Source organism: Lacerta agilis, chromosome 4, assembly GCF_009819535.1.
Source record: "Lacerta agilis isolate rLacAgi1 chromosome 4, rLacAgi1.pri, whole genome shotgun sequence".
Taxonomy (NCBI): Eukaryota; Metazoa; Chordata; class Lepidosauria; order Squamata; family Lacertidae; genus Lacerta; species Lacerta agilis.
Window position 1 is genome coordinate 5,815,418 of NC_046315.1, and position 17,414 is coordinate 5,832,831.

At 45.1% G+C, this 17,414-nt stretch overlaps 1 protein-coding gene across 1 annotated transcript in view; it reads left to right on the forward strand.

Moving 5' to 3' along the window:
* The window catches only part of LOC117045137, a 73,624-nt gene that overhangs the window by 16,840 nt on the left and 39,370 nt on the right, over positions 1 to 17,414 (forward strand). The window contains 1 exon segment of the mRNA XM_033145928.1: positions 9,459 to 11,225. Coding sequence (XP_033001819.1) covers positions 9,459 to 11,225 — 1,767 coding nt within the window.

Genomic DNA, 17,414 nt, shown 5'->3' on the forward strand with positions numbered 1-17,414 from the left:
TTTGCATTGCTAGACGGGGCTCCAAAAAGGACAGAGAATATCCAATAATGGTCTGCTGATGGCCCATCCTTTTTTGGGGAAAGCATCCATGGAATGAGATCTCACACCCTTCAAGTCTTTGTCATTCTCTTACTAATATTTCTCCCCATTCTCTGTTTTGAATCCTTGTTTCTTTTTCAGGGAAAGGATCATTTTGCAGAAGTGGACCTGGATTCCTGTGAGTCAGAGAGGCCTCCGTTGGACACCAGAGAGAGGCCGCTGCGTAAGGAGGGTGGGTTTTTCTCCCGCTTGGTCTCATCCCTGTTGGTTTTCCAACTCATCTGAGGGTTTTTTTCATCTTGTTTTGAGGGGAAGACAGTTGGGAACAAGGGTCCAGAGGAGGGGAGATATATTTCTGCACAACAAATATATGAAATATGCACAAACCTCCAAATGTTCTCAGCAGGTAAGGCTTTCTCAGAGGCCCATCTGTAGTTAGAGATGCCCTGTTCCACCTGTGAGAGAAGCAGACACTCCTGGCGTCCTGTTTACCTTTTCTCTCTTGCAGGTAACAGAACCTCCTGATTGGTCTTTTCATGGGGGCAAAAGGGAAGCAGCGGCTGTGAAACCAGATCAGGCCAGGGGAAGCTGCCTTGTGGGGACAGAGGCCGAGGGCTGGACCAATGTCATTGACTGGTTGGGCACAGAGGAATGGTGGGAGACCCCCCTGCATTGCAGGAATCTCTGCTAGATCATCCAAGACAGATGGCCATCCAAAATAGGCTTATTTTATTTCTAGATGGATCACTGAATGCTAAAATTGGTTTCTAAGCAGTGGACAAAGGAGAACAAATAGTGGCCTGGATTCACCTAACCAGCCCCATCCGCTGCAAAATGGGGCCTGCCCCCCATTCCTCCCCCTCTCCATGCCCCCATTAACCCACTGAATTTGACTCCAAGGCATTGGGAGGGAACTCCCCAGAACAGCTCACGAGGAGAGGAGAAAGTGGATCCTTCCATCAGGCAAACTGGAATGCTTGCGTAGGCAGAATGACTTGGAAAACACAAGGTGGAGTACCACCTATTTGCACAAAGACGAACACCCATAATTAAAACACAGAATAAAACAAGCACCCAGACTTAAAATGTGCAGCAAAGAAAACCTATTTACAGGAAGGAAACGAGAGCATTGTGTAGCAGATCATATTGATGCTGTCTCAGAGGAGGACATTTCCCTTTTTCTTTTAGGGTCCTTTGAAGATCTCGCTGTTCGTTTCATGGACAAGGAGTGGGCGTTGCTGGATCCTGACCAGAGAGCTCTGCATAAGGACGTCATGGAGGAGAATTGTGGGATCGTGGCCTCTCTTGGTAAGGCTCCCTGTGGGATCGTCATATCTGTCTGGAAATTTGAAAAATACCTCATATATTTTCACAGAGCTCAACAGCCCCCCCATAACACCTGGGAAGCTAACACCCCCACAATAAACAGCAGATTTCAGTTTTTTCTTTGAACAATCTTCCTCAAATTATTCCTTTTTTCTACCACGATTATGCTGCTCTGAACTGCTCAGGCCATCTTAAATGTCAGCTTCAGAATTGTTAGGAAAGATAAGTAGCTTCAGGTTTTCTGTTTTTGTTTTTGCTTTTGTCAGTCTTGGGTTGACCAAAGAGACGACTGACATTGGAGATCGAGGGGATGCCATGACTGGGCCAAACAAAATCCATCGAGAGAAGAGCCAGGCTTATTGAATCTCAGGTAGTAGTAGCAGTGAGGATGATGATGATAGTAATACAGTGGTACATCGGTTTACAAAGTTAATCTTTTCCAGATTGATCTTAAATTGAGGTTCCACTGTAGTAATAATAATCATTTTTATTTATACTCTGCCCATCTGCCTGTGTTGCCCCAGCCACTCTGGGCGGCTTCCAACAAATATATAAACATGAAACATAAATAATAATAGTCTGATCCCATATAAAAATAACTTTAACTTTAAAATGAACAACTTATACTAGTGGCCAAAATTGTGGAAACCTTTTGTGAAAAGTGTACTTCTGAGGTTTGATGGCTCATAAACACCACTTTTGTTGGGAGTAATACCATAAAATTATATATCAATGGAAAGATAATTTAATGAAGAATGTAATGCAATAACTTTTATGAAGGAGTATTTATTAGAACAGCAGTCATAAAGAAAACACCTGAAACCTTTGGTAACCATTGGTAACTTTTAGGTTTAATTGCAGCCTTACAATGCCTTCCCGTGAAGTGAACCATTTTTTAGTTCTGCAGTTGTTATATTGTGAAACCAAGGCTGAATTATTGCCTCTGTTAATTGGGCTTTATTGCTGGGTTGCTTCAGACTAACAGTTTCTTTATTAGGCTCCATAGATTTCCGATTGGGTTAAAGTTTGGGCTACTCCCAGGCCATTCCAGCAGTGGAATAGGATTGTCTTGAAAACACCTTTTGCACACAGCAGCAACATGACATGGAGCTGAATCCTGTTGAAATTGAAAATAAACAAATATTTCAATAAATATATATAAATGATTCAGTATCTTGGAAAACATCACCTGCGGAACACTTCAGTTTGGGCTCAAGTATTTCATTCATGCATTTTGGGGGATTTACATTCCCATTAATGACACAAATTCTGCCCACACTTTTGCTGCCTTGCAAGCCCAGATCTTCACACTATCTGGGTGTTTCACGGTCGGTGTAATGCAAGTAGGATGTAAATCTTCTCCAATTCTTCTCGCGTATTTCATGCCATCACTACCAAGTAAGGAGATTTGGGTTTCATCGCTCCAAATAACACTCTCCCATTGTTCCGCTGTCTAATTAATCTTTTCAAGCTTGGCTTGAGAGATAACAATGGCTTTTTCCTTAGAATTCTAGCCTTTAGACCAGTCCTTGCATTCAACTTCACATTACATTTGCCATGTCATCTTGTATACACCCGGATGATTTTCTTCTGTCATTTAGGGATAGTCTCTCCATTCTTCGATCGTCACTTTCCTTTGTGCACCTTTTCCTGCCTTTGCCAGTCTGATTTTGGAGTGACTGAGTCTCCTTATACCTCTTCAAAAATTTAGAAATGCCAGCTTTGGTTAAGTTTCTCCCATTCTCTCTTCTAATTTTTTCATAACTGTAGCTTTGTTCACTTAATGGTACAATTTTACATTGCTTTCTGCGTGACCAGTCCACTCTTTGTGCCATTTCTATAATTTTATTATGCTTTACAAACTCACTAAATGAAAGAACACAAAAAACCAACCAACTTGATAGCAATCACATAACACAGAGACAAAAGTCAACCTAAGCAAGTTCTTCCTTTTTCTGGTTATTTAGCTATAAGGTTTGATAGAATACGGGTAGTTGAACAAACTTTGTTGGATTGCATTCTTGATTAAATTATCTTCCCATTCATATATAATTTTATATATAATATAAAATTCCCATTGATATATAATTGAATCAGACCGGATACGGGCTAGAGCTCAACTTCGAGCCTACCAAGTGGCAATGGCGACGGCGAAGAGGACCTTCTTGACCGTTTCTATTGCATCTGCAGAAAACAGCAGCAGGAGACTATTTCAGGTGGTTCACAGTTTATCAGAACCACCTTCGTCATCGGGGCCTGGTAGGGACCCCAAGATCTCCTGCAATGCTTTTGCAAAGTTTTTTTGCAGATAAAGTCACTCAGATTCAGAAGGAGGTAGACTCTACCGTGGGAGCAGGGCTGGGGTGGGAGAGTGCTAGAGCCTTGTCTAGTCATGTTTCATGGGATCAATTTCAATCTGTTACCTCCGAGGATGTGGACAGGCTGCTTGGACGAGCGAAACCGACCACCTGTCTCCTTGATCCTTGTCCATCCTGGCTAATAAAAGTGAGCCGGTAACGGCTGGGCGATGGGCTTCGTGGGGTGGTGAATGCTTCCCTCTGTGAGGGAGTCTTCCAAGACCCACTGAAAGAGGTGGTCATTAAACCGCTTCTTAAAAAAAAATCTTTAGACCCGGCCAATATGGCCAACTATCACCCAGTCTCAAATCTACCATTCCTGGGCAGGGTGATTGAGCAGGTGGTTGATGAACAACTCCAAGCACGCCTGGAGGATGCGGACCATTTGGATCCCTTCCAATCGGGATTCAGGCCTCATCATGGGACTGAAACTGCCTTGGTCGCGCTGGTCGATGATCTCTGGTGGGCTAGGGACAAAGGTGAGAGTTGTTTCCTAGTTCTGCTGGATCTCTCAGCGGCCTTTGACACCATTGACCATAACATCCTTCTGGACCATCTAGAGGGGTTGGGAGGTGGGGGCACTGTTATACAGTGGTTCCGCTCCTTCGTCCTGGGCCGTGTACAGAAAGTGGTGGTGGGGGATGAGTGTTCAGACCCCTGGGCTCTCACCTGTGGCGTACCTCGGGGCTCCGTCCTCTCCCCCATGCTTTTTAATATCTATATGAAGCCGCTGGGAGGGATCATCGGGGTTTGGGCTGGGTGTCTATCAGTATGCAGATGATACCCAGTGTGAGGAGTGAGTGAGCTGAAAGGGTTACACTCAGCTCCAAGCTGCATCAGGCTCACAGGAAGTGACGCTCTGTTATTCTGTGTATGTGTTAGAACTGTTGTTTTTCCCAGTTCTCTCCGTTGCTGTTCACGGAGGTAGCCATGTCGGCACTCTCTCCGAGAATGTGATTTATGCTTTGCTGTAATAAATCTGCTTTGCTGAAAGAGCAGGAGTCGTTTGAGTTCGTTACAGACTGTTTTTCGTCAGACGTTTTTTGCAGGAGGTTTTTAGCTTCCATGAAGGCTGCAGCTCTGCTGAATCGAAAGGACTTTTTGAACTGCGTAACAGTTCTAGCCGTGATTTATGGTTTCTGGAATGCGGGGGTTTTGCTGCAATGAACCCCTCGCAACTTCAAAGGTTATGGAGCTATTAATTGCCTGCCTGCAAGCGTCAATGATGGAAAGGACTGCTGGCCACAGCAGTGAATCCAGCTGGAGTGCAGCCAGGGCTGGCTGAGGGCTCGCTGGTGGAACAGGCCTTTCTCCGGAGCCGGGAGGCTGCATTCTACAGTCATGAGTAGTACAAGCCCCGGGGGGAGAAATGGCTGCTGCTGCTGCTGCTGCTGCTGCTGAGGGAGCTGAGTCCTTTTCCTGCCCTTTTGCCCCACTGAATGGGGACAATTTCCTAGAGTGGCACAAGTAAAATGTGAAGCCTGGATACTTGCCAGGGGGCTTTCAGATTGCCTGCAATTTGCCCCAGTAGCTGCCCCTGCTGGGGCTGGGGCTGGTATTGTTGCAGCTGCGCAAGCTGCTCAACGCAGGGATGAGAGAGCCAGAGGAATGCTCATCATGTCCCTGGAGGGTTCCCAATTGCCTCTGGTGGCGGGTTTGGACAGTGCCCACGCTATTTGGACTGCGTTACAGAACACTTACATGAGACAATCAGCTGGTGCCAGAATCCATGTTACAAGGCAGCTGTATAGTCTGAAGCTGTTGCCTGGGCAGAGCGTTCAACAGCATGTGCAGCAGGTGATCGCCACGTTAGAAAAGCTGAGGCTTTTGGGCATTGCCTATACTGGGGAGCAGAAGGCCTACGTTCTACTCAGTTCTGTCTTTGATGAGTATGAGAGCCTTTGCCTCACTCTGGAAGCCATGCCAGCCCGAGATCTTAATCTGCGGTTTATTGCTGGACGCTTGACGGAAGAGGAGAATAGGAGGCGCAGAGACGCGGGCAATCGGCCTGCTGGAGGCTGCCCTGTTCCCAAGAGTGGGGGGGCAGCTAGGAGCAAAGCCCATGATGAGTCTACTGTGCAAGCCTATGCTACTACATGTCGCTGCTATATTTGTAACTCCAGCAGCCACCTGCGTCAACAATGCACTGCCAGAGGCGCTGCCAAGGTCAACGCACAGATAAGAGGTTCCGGCAAGCCTGGGAATGCGCGCAGAGGTGGGGGCACTGGTGGAGGAGGCCCACGTCATCCTGCTGCTGCTATGGCTACCGTCAAGGACGTTCCTGTTGCTAGGTTACGCTTTCTTATAGACTTGGGAGCCTCGCACCATTTAATGACATCTGGTGGCCACGTCCGGGACTGCAAGGACATTGCTGGAGGCAAGCAGGTTTCCCTTGCTGATGGTTCCAAGAAAAAGCTACAGACTGAAGCTACTGTCTTTGTTGATTTCTTACAGGCTGATCTTCAATGCTTTGTTCTTCCAGGCATGAAGTTGTGTTTGCTGTCTGTGTCTTCTCTTTTAAGGGATGGGTATAAGGTTCACTTTGAAAATGATGTCTGTACCCCTCTAAGGGGGGGTAAACTGTTGGTCAGTGTTCCATGCAATGATGATAGGGTTTTTGTCTTTGAAACAGGTAACAGCACCTCTGACACAGCCCAGGCGCTGTGTGCGAACACGCCGATGCATCGTGATTGTTCTCCACAGTGACGCTGCCCGAGGGCGAGCGTGCAGTGAGCAGTCGCTGGGTGTTTAGGCTTAAACCTACAGCAACTGGAGAGCCTCAGTACAAGGCTAGGGTAGTAGCCAGAGGTTTCACACAGAGGAAGGGCTTGCATTACACGGAGGTGTATGTGCCGACTTCTAGGAGTGAAACTCTTCGCTTTTTGTTAGCTGTAGCTGCTTAGTGCATCCCTTTGATGTTGACGTCGCTTATCTGAACTCATCTTTGGAGGAGGTTCTGTACATGCTACCTCCACCAGGGTTCGAGGGCAATAAGCCAAATGTTGTGTGGAAGCTACACAAATCCATCTACGGCCTATAACAGTCTGCCAGAAACTGGAATTTGTGTCTCCATGATGCTTTGGAGAGCATGGGTTTCCAGCGGAGTCTTGCTGACAGTTGTCTTTACCTGGCAGGTTCCGGCCAGGAGCAGACTCTGGTGCTTTGTTACATTGATGACATCATCTGCCTTGCTAAGTCAGAGAGTCAGGTGCAGGAGTTTGCAGAGGAGCTTAGTAAGCATTTCAAGCTCAAAGAACTAGGTCCAGTGAATGTCTACCTAGGAGTCAAAATTGACAGGACAGAAGACGGCAGTTTCTTGCTCAGTCAGGATAGCAAGATTGAGCAGTTGCTTGGGAAGTTCAGAATGTCTGATTGTGCCAGTGTCAGAACACCCATGGAGACTTGTTTCATGAAGGACAGTCAGTCCGGGGAACACTCTGCGTTCCAGAGCCCCGAGGTGTTCCAGTCAGCTCTAGGAAGTCTGTTGTATCTCTCCCAGTGGAGCAGACCAGATATAGCCTTTGCTGTAAATCTGCTCAGCAGGGAGGCTGCACAGCCCAGTGTGCATGCCTGGAATGGCATCAAGAGGGTGCTTAGGTACCTGCAAGGTTCCAGAGTTTGGCGTCTCAAACTGTCAGCAGAAGGTGGAGCACAGCTCTCTTGCAAGTCTGACAGTAGCTGGGCCAATCTGGACGACAGGAAGTCAGTGTCTGGACTCGTCTTCAAGTACAGGGAGGCTCTAATTGGGTGGAGGTGCAGAAATCAGAGTCTTCTAGCTCTCTCCTCTACAGAAGCTGAATTCAGTGCGTTATCTGAGGTCTGTAAGGAGATGGAATTTTACAAGTGTTTGGTCCAGGAGGTCAATGGGGAGTGTTGCCTACCCATCACGGTTTGGGACGACAACCAGCCCTGTATGAAACTGGCAGAGACTGGACAGTTCAAGTCCATAACCAAACATTTGGACATCCGGTTTCGGAATGTTTGTCAGAGTGTCCAGACAGGCTTGGTGAAGCTGAAGTACTGTCCAAGCGAAGAGAACCTAGCGGATGGGTTCACCAAACCTTTGGGGTTCCAACGTCATTGGGAATTCTGTGATGGTTTGTATCTGGTGTAGGTCATGACCTACGCTGTGCCCTGTGTGCCCGACGATAGGGGGTGTGAGGAATGAGTGAGCTGAAAGGGTTAAACTCAGCTCCAAGCTGCGTCAGGCTCACAGGAAGTGACGATCTGTTATTCTGTGTATGTGTTAGAACTGTTGTTTTTCCCAGTTCTCTCCGTTGCTGTTCATGGAGGTAGCCATGTCGGCACTCTCTCCGGGAATGTGATTTATGCTTTGTTTCTGGATGCGGGGGTTTTGCTGCAATGAACCCCTTGCAACTTAAAAACCCAGCTCTACCTCTCTTTCAAATCAGAACCAGTGAAGGCGGTGAAGGTCCTGTGTGAGTGCCTGGAAGCAGTTGGAGGATGGATGGCAGCTAACAGATTGAGGTTGAATCCTGACAAGACAGAAGTACTGTTCTTGGGGGACAGGGTGCGAGAGGGTGTGGGGATTCCCTGGTCCTGAATGGGGTAACTGTGCCCCTGAAGGAACAGGTGCGCAGCCTGGGAGTCATTTTGGACTCACAGCTGTCCATGGAGGCACAGGTTAATTCTGTGTCCAGGGCGGCTGTCTACCAGCTCCATCTGGTACGCAGGCTGAGACCCTACCTGCCCACGGACTGTCTCGCCAGAGTGGTGCATGCTCTGGTTATCTCCCGCTTGGACTACTGCAATGCGCTCTACATGGGGCTACCTTTGAAGGTGACCCAGAAACTGCAATTGATCCAGAATGCAGCAGCTAGACTGGTGACTAGGAGTGGCTGCCGGGACCACATAACATCGGTCCTGAGAGAGCTACATTGGTTCCCAGAACGTTTCCAAGCACAATTCAAAGTCTTGGTGCTGACCTTTAAAGCCCTAAACGGCCTCGGTCCTGTATACCTGAAGGAGCGTCTCCACCCCCATCGTTCAGCCCGGACACTGAGATCCAGCGCCGAGGGCCTTCTGGCGGTTCCCTCACTGCAAGAAGCAGAGCTACAAGCAACAAGGCAGAGTGCCTTCTCGGTAGTGGCGCCCGCCCTGTGGAACGCCCTTCCAGCAGAGATCAAAGATATAAATAACTATCTGACATTCAGAAAATACCTGAAGGCAGCCCTGTTTAGGGAAGTTTTTAACCTGTGATATTTTAATGTATTTTAATATCTGTTGAAGGCCGCCCAGAGTAGTTGCGGGAACCCAGCCAGATGGGCGGGGTACAAATAATAAATTATTATTATAAATTATTATTATAATTATTATATTACTCCAAAAGAAGTGGTGTTATGAGCAATTAAACCTCTGAAATACACTTTTTTTCCAAAAGGCTTCCACAATTTTGGCCACTACTGTATATCAAAAAAAGCAACATTCAACAACTCATCAGAATCCAATAATAAATATGTTTGTTAATTAAAAACAACACAGGTAATAACACACACCCAACTCCCTTCATTTCTTCTCCATTTGATCCTGAGGCTCCAATCCCTTTTTGTTTCCATTGCAGATTATGATGAATCAGAAATCGAGAACAGGGGTGTCCACAATAAAATCCCCAGAGAGGAGAAACCATGTAAAAATTTGAAGTGTGGAGAAAGCTGCAGTCAGAGCACCCATTCCACTTCCCATCAACAAAATCTCATTGGAAAGAAATTCTATCAGTGCATGGAATGTGGAAAGAGCTTCAGTCAGAGCTCCTATCTCACTAAGCATCAAAGAATTCATACAGGGGAGAAACCATATCAGTGTGTGGAATGTGGAAAGAGCTTCAGTCGGAGTTCCCATCTCACGTCCCATCATAGAATTCATACAGGGGAGAAGCCCTATCAGTGCTTTGAATGTGGAAAGAGCTTCAGTCACAGCCACAATCTCACTTCCCATCAAAGAATTCATACAGGGGAGAAACCATATCAGTGCTTTGAATGTGGAAAGAGTTTCAGTTGTACCACCGAGCTCACTTCCCATCAAATAATTCATACAGGGGTGAAACCCTATCGGTGTGTGGAATGTGGAAAGAGCTTCAATCGGAGTGCTTATCTCTCTTCCCATCAAAGAATTCATACAGGGGAGAAACCCTATCAGTGCTCTGAATGTGGAAAGAGCTTCAGTCGGAGCTGCAACCTCACTTCCCATAAAAGAATCCATACAGGGGAGAAACCGTATCAGTGTGCGGAATGTGGAAAGAGCTTCACTACGGGCTCCTACCTCACTTCCCATCAAAGAATTCATACAGGGGAGAAACCCTATCAGTGTGTGGAATGTGGAAAGAGCTTCACTGATAACTCCTCTCTCACTTCCCATCGGAGAATTCATACAGGGCACAAACCATATCGGTGCTTTGAATGTGGAAAGAGCTTCACTGATAGCTCCTCTCTCACTTCCCATCAAAGAATTCATACAGGGGAGAAACCATATCAGTGTGTAGAGTGTGGAAAGAGCTTCAGTCGGAGTTCCCATCTCACGTCCCATCATAGAATTCATACAGGGGAGAAGCCCTATCAGTGCTTTGAATGTGGAAAGAGCTTCAGTCACAGCCACAATCTCACTTCCCATCAAAGAATTCATACAGGGGAGAAACCATATCAGTGCTTTGAATGTGGAAAGAGTTTCAGTTGTACCACCGAGCTCACTTCCCATCAAATAATTCATACAGGGGTGAAACCCTATCGGTGTGTGGAATGTGGAAAGAGCTTCACTACGGGCTCCTACCTCACTTCCCATCAAAGAATTCATACAGGGGAGAAACCCTATCAGTGTGTGGAATGTGGAAAGAGCTTCACTGATAACTCCTCTCTCACTTCCCATCGGAGAATTCATACAGGGCACAAACCATATCGGTGCTTTGAATGTGGAAAGAGCTTCACTGATAGCTCCTCTCTCACTTCCCATCAAAGAATTCATACAGGGGAGAAACCATATCAGTGTGTAGAGTGTGGAAAGTGCTTCAGTCAGAGTTCCCATCTCACGTCCCATCTAAGAATTCATACAGAGGAGAAAGCCTACCAGTGCATGGAATGTGGAAAGAGCTTCACTGATAGCTGCTCTCTCACTTCCCATCAAAGAATTCATAGCGGGGGAAAACCCTATCAGTGCTTTGAATGTGGAAAGAGCTTCAGTAGAAAGAACAGTCTCACTTCCCATCAAAGAATTCATACAGGGGAGAAACCCTATCAGTGCTTTGAATGTGGAAAGAGCTTCAGTCAGAGTGATTATCTCACTTCCCATCAAAGAATTCATACAGGGGAGAAACCCTATCAGTGTGTGGAATGTGGAAAGAGCTTCAATCAGAGCTCCTCTCTCACTTACCATAAAAGAATCCATACAGGGGAGAAACCATATCAGTGTGTGGAATGTGGAAAGAGCTTCAGGAAGAGCTCCAACCTCATTTCCCATAAAAGAATCCATACAGGGGAGAAACCATATCAGTGTGTGGAATGTGGAACGAGATTCAGGAAGAGCTCCAACCTCACTTCCCATCAAAGAATGCATATGAAGGTATGAAAAACCATTATACAGCTTTAGGAGCCAGGCAAATCCACACCTTTTTAACCAGACCTTTGTCTGACTGACATCTAATGCCCTTTTCAAATGTGGTGTTTTGTTTTTTTATGTTGTAACCATCCTGAGACCTGTGGGTGTAGGGAATAGACGCCAACTCTTAAAGGCCTAGGGGTCTTTGCCCCCCAATAAAATATTTGAGGAGACCATGCCCCGTTTTTTTTTCTGGGTTTTTTTCAACGCAACCTTTTATTTTTCCGTAACTTGCCATACAATTTCTCTTTCAATTTGCCCTCTTAAAGAATAAAAAAATAAACGTACAAAGGTTATGAGGAAAACAAAATATAGTGGTACCTCGGGTTACATACGCTTCAGGTTACATAGACTCCGCTAACCAGGTTAAGAACTTTGCTTCAGGATAAGAACAGAAATTGTGCAGCGGCAGCAGGAGGCCCCTTTAGCTAAATTTTCAGAAATTTTACAAGCATTTGTACAAGGAGGAAAAAGTAGAGGAGTAATTTATCAAGCAATTCTTGGCAAAAAATGGTTTGCAGAAGGTCCCAAAAGAAAAATTGACAATTCTCAACCACCCTATTATGATTCAAGAGTTGGAAGATGCTATAAGCAATATGAAGATTGGAAAGGCTCCAGGACCGGATGGATTAACTGCAAAATATTACAAGATTTTGAAAGATTGGCTAATACAGCCACTGAAAGATATTTGCAATGGACTACTGGAAGGAGGTAGGGCACCAGATTCGTGGAAGGATGCGTACATCACATTGATATTAAAACCAGATTCAGATAAAACACAAATGAAGAACTATGGACCCATTTCGCTTTTAAATACGGATTACAAATTTTTTGCAAATGTCATGGCCACACGGTTAAAAAGAGTGTTGAAAGAGTATATCCACAAGGATCAAGCAGGTTTTTTACCTGGAAGACACATTAATAGAAATACAAGAATTATTGTGGACGTACTGGAAAGATTAGAAAAGAAGATAAATACTGAAGCAGCCTTGATGTTTATTGATGCTGAAAAGGCCTTTGACAATATATCTTAGATTTTTATGAAGAAGAATTTGGAAAAGATGGAGGTCGGTCAAAAAATTTTAAATGGTATAAATGCCATTTACAAAGAGCAAAGAGCAAAGATTCTTATTAACAATGTGATGTGCGAGGAAATCAGGATTGAAAAAGGAACAAGACAAGGGTGCCCTATCTCCCCATTACTTTTCATCACGGTCCTGGAGGTGCTGTTGGAAATGATTAGAAAGGAAAAGCAAATTAAAGGAATTAGGGTGGGAGAGAAAGAATATAAACTGAGAGCCTATGCCAATGATTTGGTTTTATCCCTACAAGATCCGGAAAGCAGTGTACCTAAATCATTAGAGATAATAGACTCTTTTGGAAGAGTAGCAGGATTTAAGTTGAATAAAACAAATACAAAAGTGTTGACAAAAAATATGTCACCATTGCAGACGCAGAAATTACAAGAACAAACTGGACTTAGTTTTGTTAACAAGGTAAAGTATTTGGGAGTGAATTTAACTCCAAAGAATCTAAACCTGTTCAAGGACAATTATGAAAAATTGTGGAAAGAGATTAAGAAGGATTTGGAGATATGGACAAGATTAAAGTTAACTTTGATGGGCAGGATAGCAGCCATTAAGATGAATGTATTACCAAAGATTTTGTTTTTATTCCAAGTGCTTCCAATTATAGATAAAATGGACTGTTTCAAAAGGTGGCAAAAAGACTTATCGAAATTTATTTGGCAGGGGAAGAAACCTAGAATTAAATATAAAATATTGACTGATTCAAAAGAAAGAGGTGGATTCTCCCTGCCGGACTTGAGAATATATTTCGAAGCGGCCGCCTTTTGTTGGTTAAAGGATTGGTTTAGGTTGGAGGACACTGATGTTTTGGACTTGGAAGGACATGACAATGTATTTGGCTGGCACGCTTATTTGTGGTATGATAAGGTGAAGGCCCACAAAGCTTTTAAAAATCATATTATTAGGAATGCCTTGTATCAGGTTTGGATACGAAATAAAGATTTGTTGGAGAGGAAAACCCCCAGATGGCTGTCTCCAGTGGAAGCGAAGGCGTATAAGAGACCTAACATGTCTGCGAAATGGCCAAAGTATGCTGATATTTTGGAACAAGAAGGCCAGAACTTTAAATTGAAAAGTTATGAACAATTGAAGGAGGTTATGACAGACTGGTTGCAGTACTATCAGATTAATGAAGTTTTTAAAATAGATAGAAAATTAGGTTTTCAAACTGAGAAGTCCAAGTTGGAAACAGAACTTATTGAAATAAATAGTAAGAATCTTTCCAGAATGTACAATTTGTTGCTAGAGTGGCATACAAAGGATGAAATGGTTAAATCAGTCATGATTAGTTGGGCAAAAGATGTGGGACACAATATTATGTTGGAGGATTGGGAAAGACTTTGGAAGCAAGGTATCAGATTTACTGCATGTAATACTTTGAGAGAGAATATCATGAAAATGATGTACAGATGGTATTTGACACCTGTGAAATTAGCTAGGATGTATCATGGAGTGAGTAATGAATGTTGGAAATGTAAAAAAGTTGAAGGTACCTTTTATCATATGTGGTGGACGTGCCCAAAGGTAAAGGAATTCTGGGAGAAAATCTACAATGAGCTTTAAAAAGTGTTGAAAAACACATTTAGTAAGAAACCAGAGGCCTTTCTGCTGGGCATGGTCAACCAGGAGATTCCCAATAGAGATAAAACTTTTTTATGTATGCCACAACAGCTGCTATGATTTTAATAGCAAAGAACTGGAAAAGTGAGATTTTACCGACAGTGGAAGAATGGAAGATGAAGTTGATTGAGTACATGGAACTTGCTGAACTGACTGCGAGACTCCGAGACCAGAGGGAGGAAGCGGTGCAAGAAGATTGGAAGAAATTCAGAGACTATATGAAAAAATGCGATAATATAGAGATTTGAAATGGAAATCAGTTGAACTAATGGCAACAGCATAAAGTATATTAGGGAAAGTAGGATATAATTGCTAAATTTGCTAATGTGAATTGGAATGATATAAGTTGTTAAAGTTAGAAATAAGATGATAGATAAATAAGGTATAGATTAGTTGTGAATGAGGATTTTAAATTGTTATAAAGTTACTAAAATAGATTTGCAATGAACGCAGCATAGAAGATGGGAGGAAGTCTATTAAGTAAGATTAAACAAGTACAGTGGTGCCCCGCTAGACGAAAATAATTCGTCCTGCGAAAATTTTCGTCTTGCGGAGCGGCAATGACAGCCGCGCTCCGCAAAACGAAAAAAAAAGACGAAAATTTTTCGTCTTGCGAGGCAGCCCCATAGACTTTTTCGTCTTGCGGGGCAGCCTTCCGCTAGACGAATGCCTTCGTCTAGCGAGTTTTTCGTCTTGCGAGGCATTCGTCTAGCGGGGCACCACTGTATAAGGATGTTTAGGATTTATTTTTTCTTGTTGTATTTTTGGTGTTTTTAGTCTTTGTTAAGTGTAGTTTGTATTTTTTTGATTTTGTAGTGTTTGTATTCTGTATTTTTGTATTCTGTTTTTTTTGTGTTTTTTTCTTTGTTACTCTTGAAATATAATAAAATTTCTTTTAAAAAATTAAAGAATAAAAAAGTAAACGCACAAAGGTTATGAGGAAAACAAAATATAGTGGTACCTCGGGTTACATACGCTTCAGGTTACATAGACTCCGCTAACCAGGTTAAGAACTTTGCTTCAGGATAAGAACAGAAATTGTGCAGCGGCAGCAGGAGGCCCCTTTAGCTAAAGTGGTGCTTCAGGTTAGGAACAGTTTCAGGTTAAGAACAGACCTCCAGAACGAATTAAGTACTTAACCCGAGGTACCACTTACAAGAACTGGACTGGTTGGACTGGATGGCCCTTGTGGTCTCTTCCAACTCTATGATTCTATGATTATAAGAAAATACAAACGTGGAGAGGTCCCATCTTTGGGGGCCAAATTCAAAAGTTTCTTTAAAGCAGGGTTTCCCAAACTTGGGTCCCCGGCAGTGTCAGTGTTTTGAAAAAATAAAGGTCCTGACCTCCTTTGCCTGGTCCTCAGATCATAGTTAGCACAAAGAGTCCTTGAAAAAGAGTACTTTGCAGAATGCTGCTTTTATTACAAAAACAAAAACTTCTCCAACCACCACCAACAGCTTTACACATCAAACGCAACCAGCTTTCTACTGTTTTAACCTGGAATAGATATATAATATCACCTTTGAAGCTTGGGATCTCCACTATTGAAGGGCTAGGGAGGTATGGCGGTGGGGCTAGATATCACTACGGGCGAAGGGCTTTGAGATGCAATAATGCTCGAACCCCTTCCAATCTACGCCCCATCCCGAAGGACGAGGGTAGGGTGAGCAGGGATTATCCACCTCCGTCATTGGTGCTGTGCAATGCCAGGTCCATTGGCAATAAAACCGCCACCATGTGTGACTTCTTTGTCTCGCTGGGGGTTGACCTGGCTTGCGTGACGGAGACCTGGGTGCGGGAAGGTGAAGTAGTCTCCCTACGTGAGATAGCACCCTTAGGTTTTTCCGTCCTCCACCAATCACGGACTGTGGATCGGGGGGGAGGAGTAGCATTGTTAATCCGGGAGGGTTGCTCTTTCAGAGCTCTGCCAGTACCGGCGATCTCCGGTATTGAATGTGTTGGTCTTGTGTGGGGTTCCAAGGAGAGCTTGGCTGTCTGGCTGGTGTACCGACCACCCAGCGCACCAGCAGCCACCCTGTCAGACCTGTTGGAGGTGGTGGCGGGCTGGGCCTTGGAGTTCCCAAACCTACTGGTCTTGGGAGACTTCAACGTCCATGCCGATGACACTCCCTCCTCACAGGCTCTGGACCTAGTGACCTCCATGGCGACACTAGGGCTCTCCCAGTTTGTTTTGGGCCCCACACACCAAGCAGGCCACACACTGGATTTGGTCTTTGGTGCTGGCATAGATGTGATCATGCTCCCCTCTGTGGAAGTGCCATGGTCTGATCACTACGCTCTGAGAGCCAAGATTGACTTTCCGCTCCTCCCCTGCTCGGGTGGCGAGCCTATTTTGGCTCGCCCGCGAAGGCTGATGGATCCAGATAGATTCTGTCAGGCTTTGCGGGACCCTGCTCCCCCTGGCGACTCATTAGATGACCTTGTCAAAGACTGGAATAACCGACTCTTGATGGCCATTGATGAGATCGCACCTAAGCGCCCTCTGCGACCCGGCAGAAACCGGACCCCTTGGTTTACTGAGGAGCTCCGGAAAATGAAGCGGGAGCTCAGACGGCTAGAGCGAGTATGGCGGCGTGCTCGCGACGGAGCCTCAATAACATCTTATAGGATGCTTATGAAAACCTATGAGATGGCAATGAAGGCGGCAAAGAAGTCTTACTTCTCAGCTTCCATTGCATCTGCTAGCTCTCGCCCAGCACAACTCTTTAGAATAATTAGGTCTTTAACAACCCTAGAGGGACAACCAAATTTAAATACAAATTCGACTCATAGCTGTGAGGCATTTGCGAGCTTTTTTGCGGAGAAAGTCTTGCTGCTCCGTCGTGACCTCCCTGCCAATTTGGATACAATAATGGAACTGGAGGCCCCTCGACTGTCCTCGGGTCCAGTATTGGACCACTTTGATCGGATACTCCCTGCCGATGTAGACAGATTCCTCCAAGCTGGAAGGCCCACCACTTGCCCCCTTGACCCGTGCCCGTCTTGGCTGATTAGAGCGTGTCCAGACGAGGTACGGGCCCCTCTGGGTGAGATCATAAATTTGTCCCTTGGCACGGGGACTTTCCCACAGGAATTGAAGGAGGCAGTGGTGCGTCCGCTCTTAAAGAAAACATCCTTAGATCCTTTAGATCTATCCAATTACCGCCCAGTTTCGAATCTTCCGTACCTGGGTAAGGTAATTGAGAGAGCGGTTGCTGAACAGCTTGGCGGATTTCTGGATGAAACATTGGCTTTGGATCCGTTTCAGTCCGGCTTCCGCCCTGGTTATGGGACCGAGACGGCTTTGGTGGCGCTAACAGATGATCTCCGTAGACAGCTGGATCGAGGCGGTTCGGGCCTGCTGATTCTTTTAGAT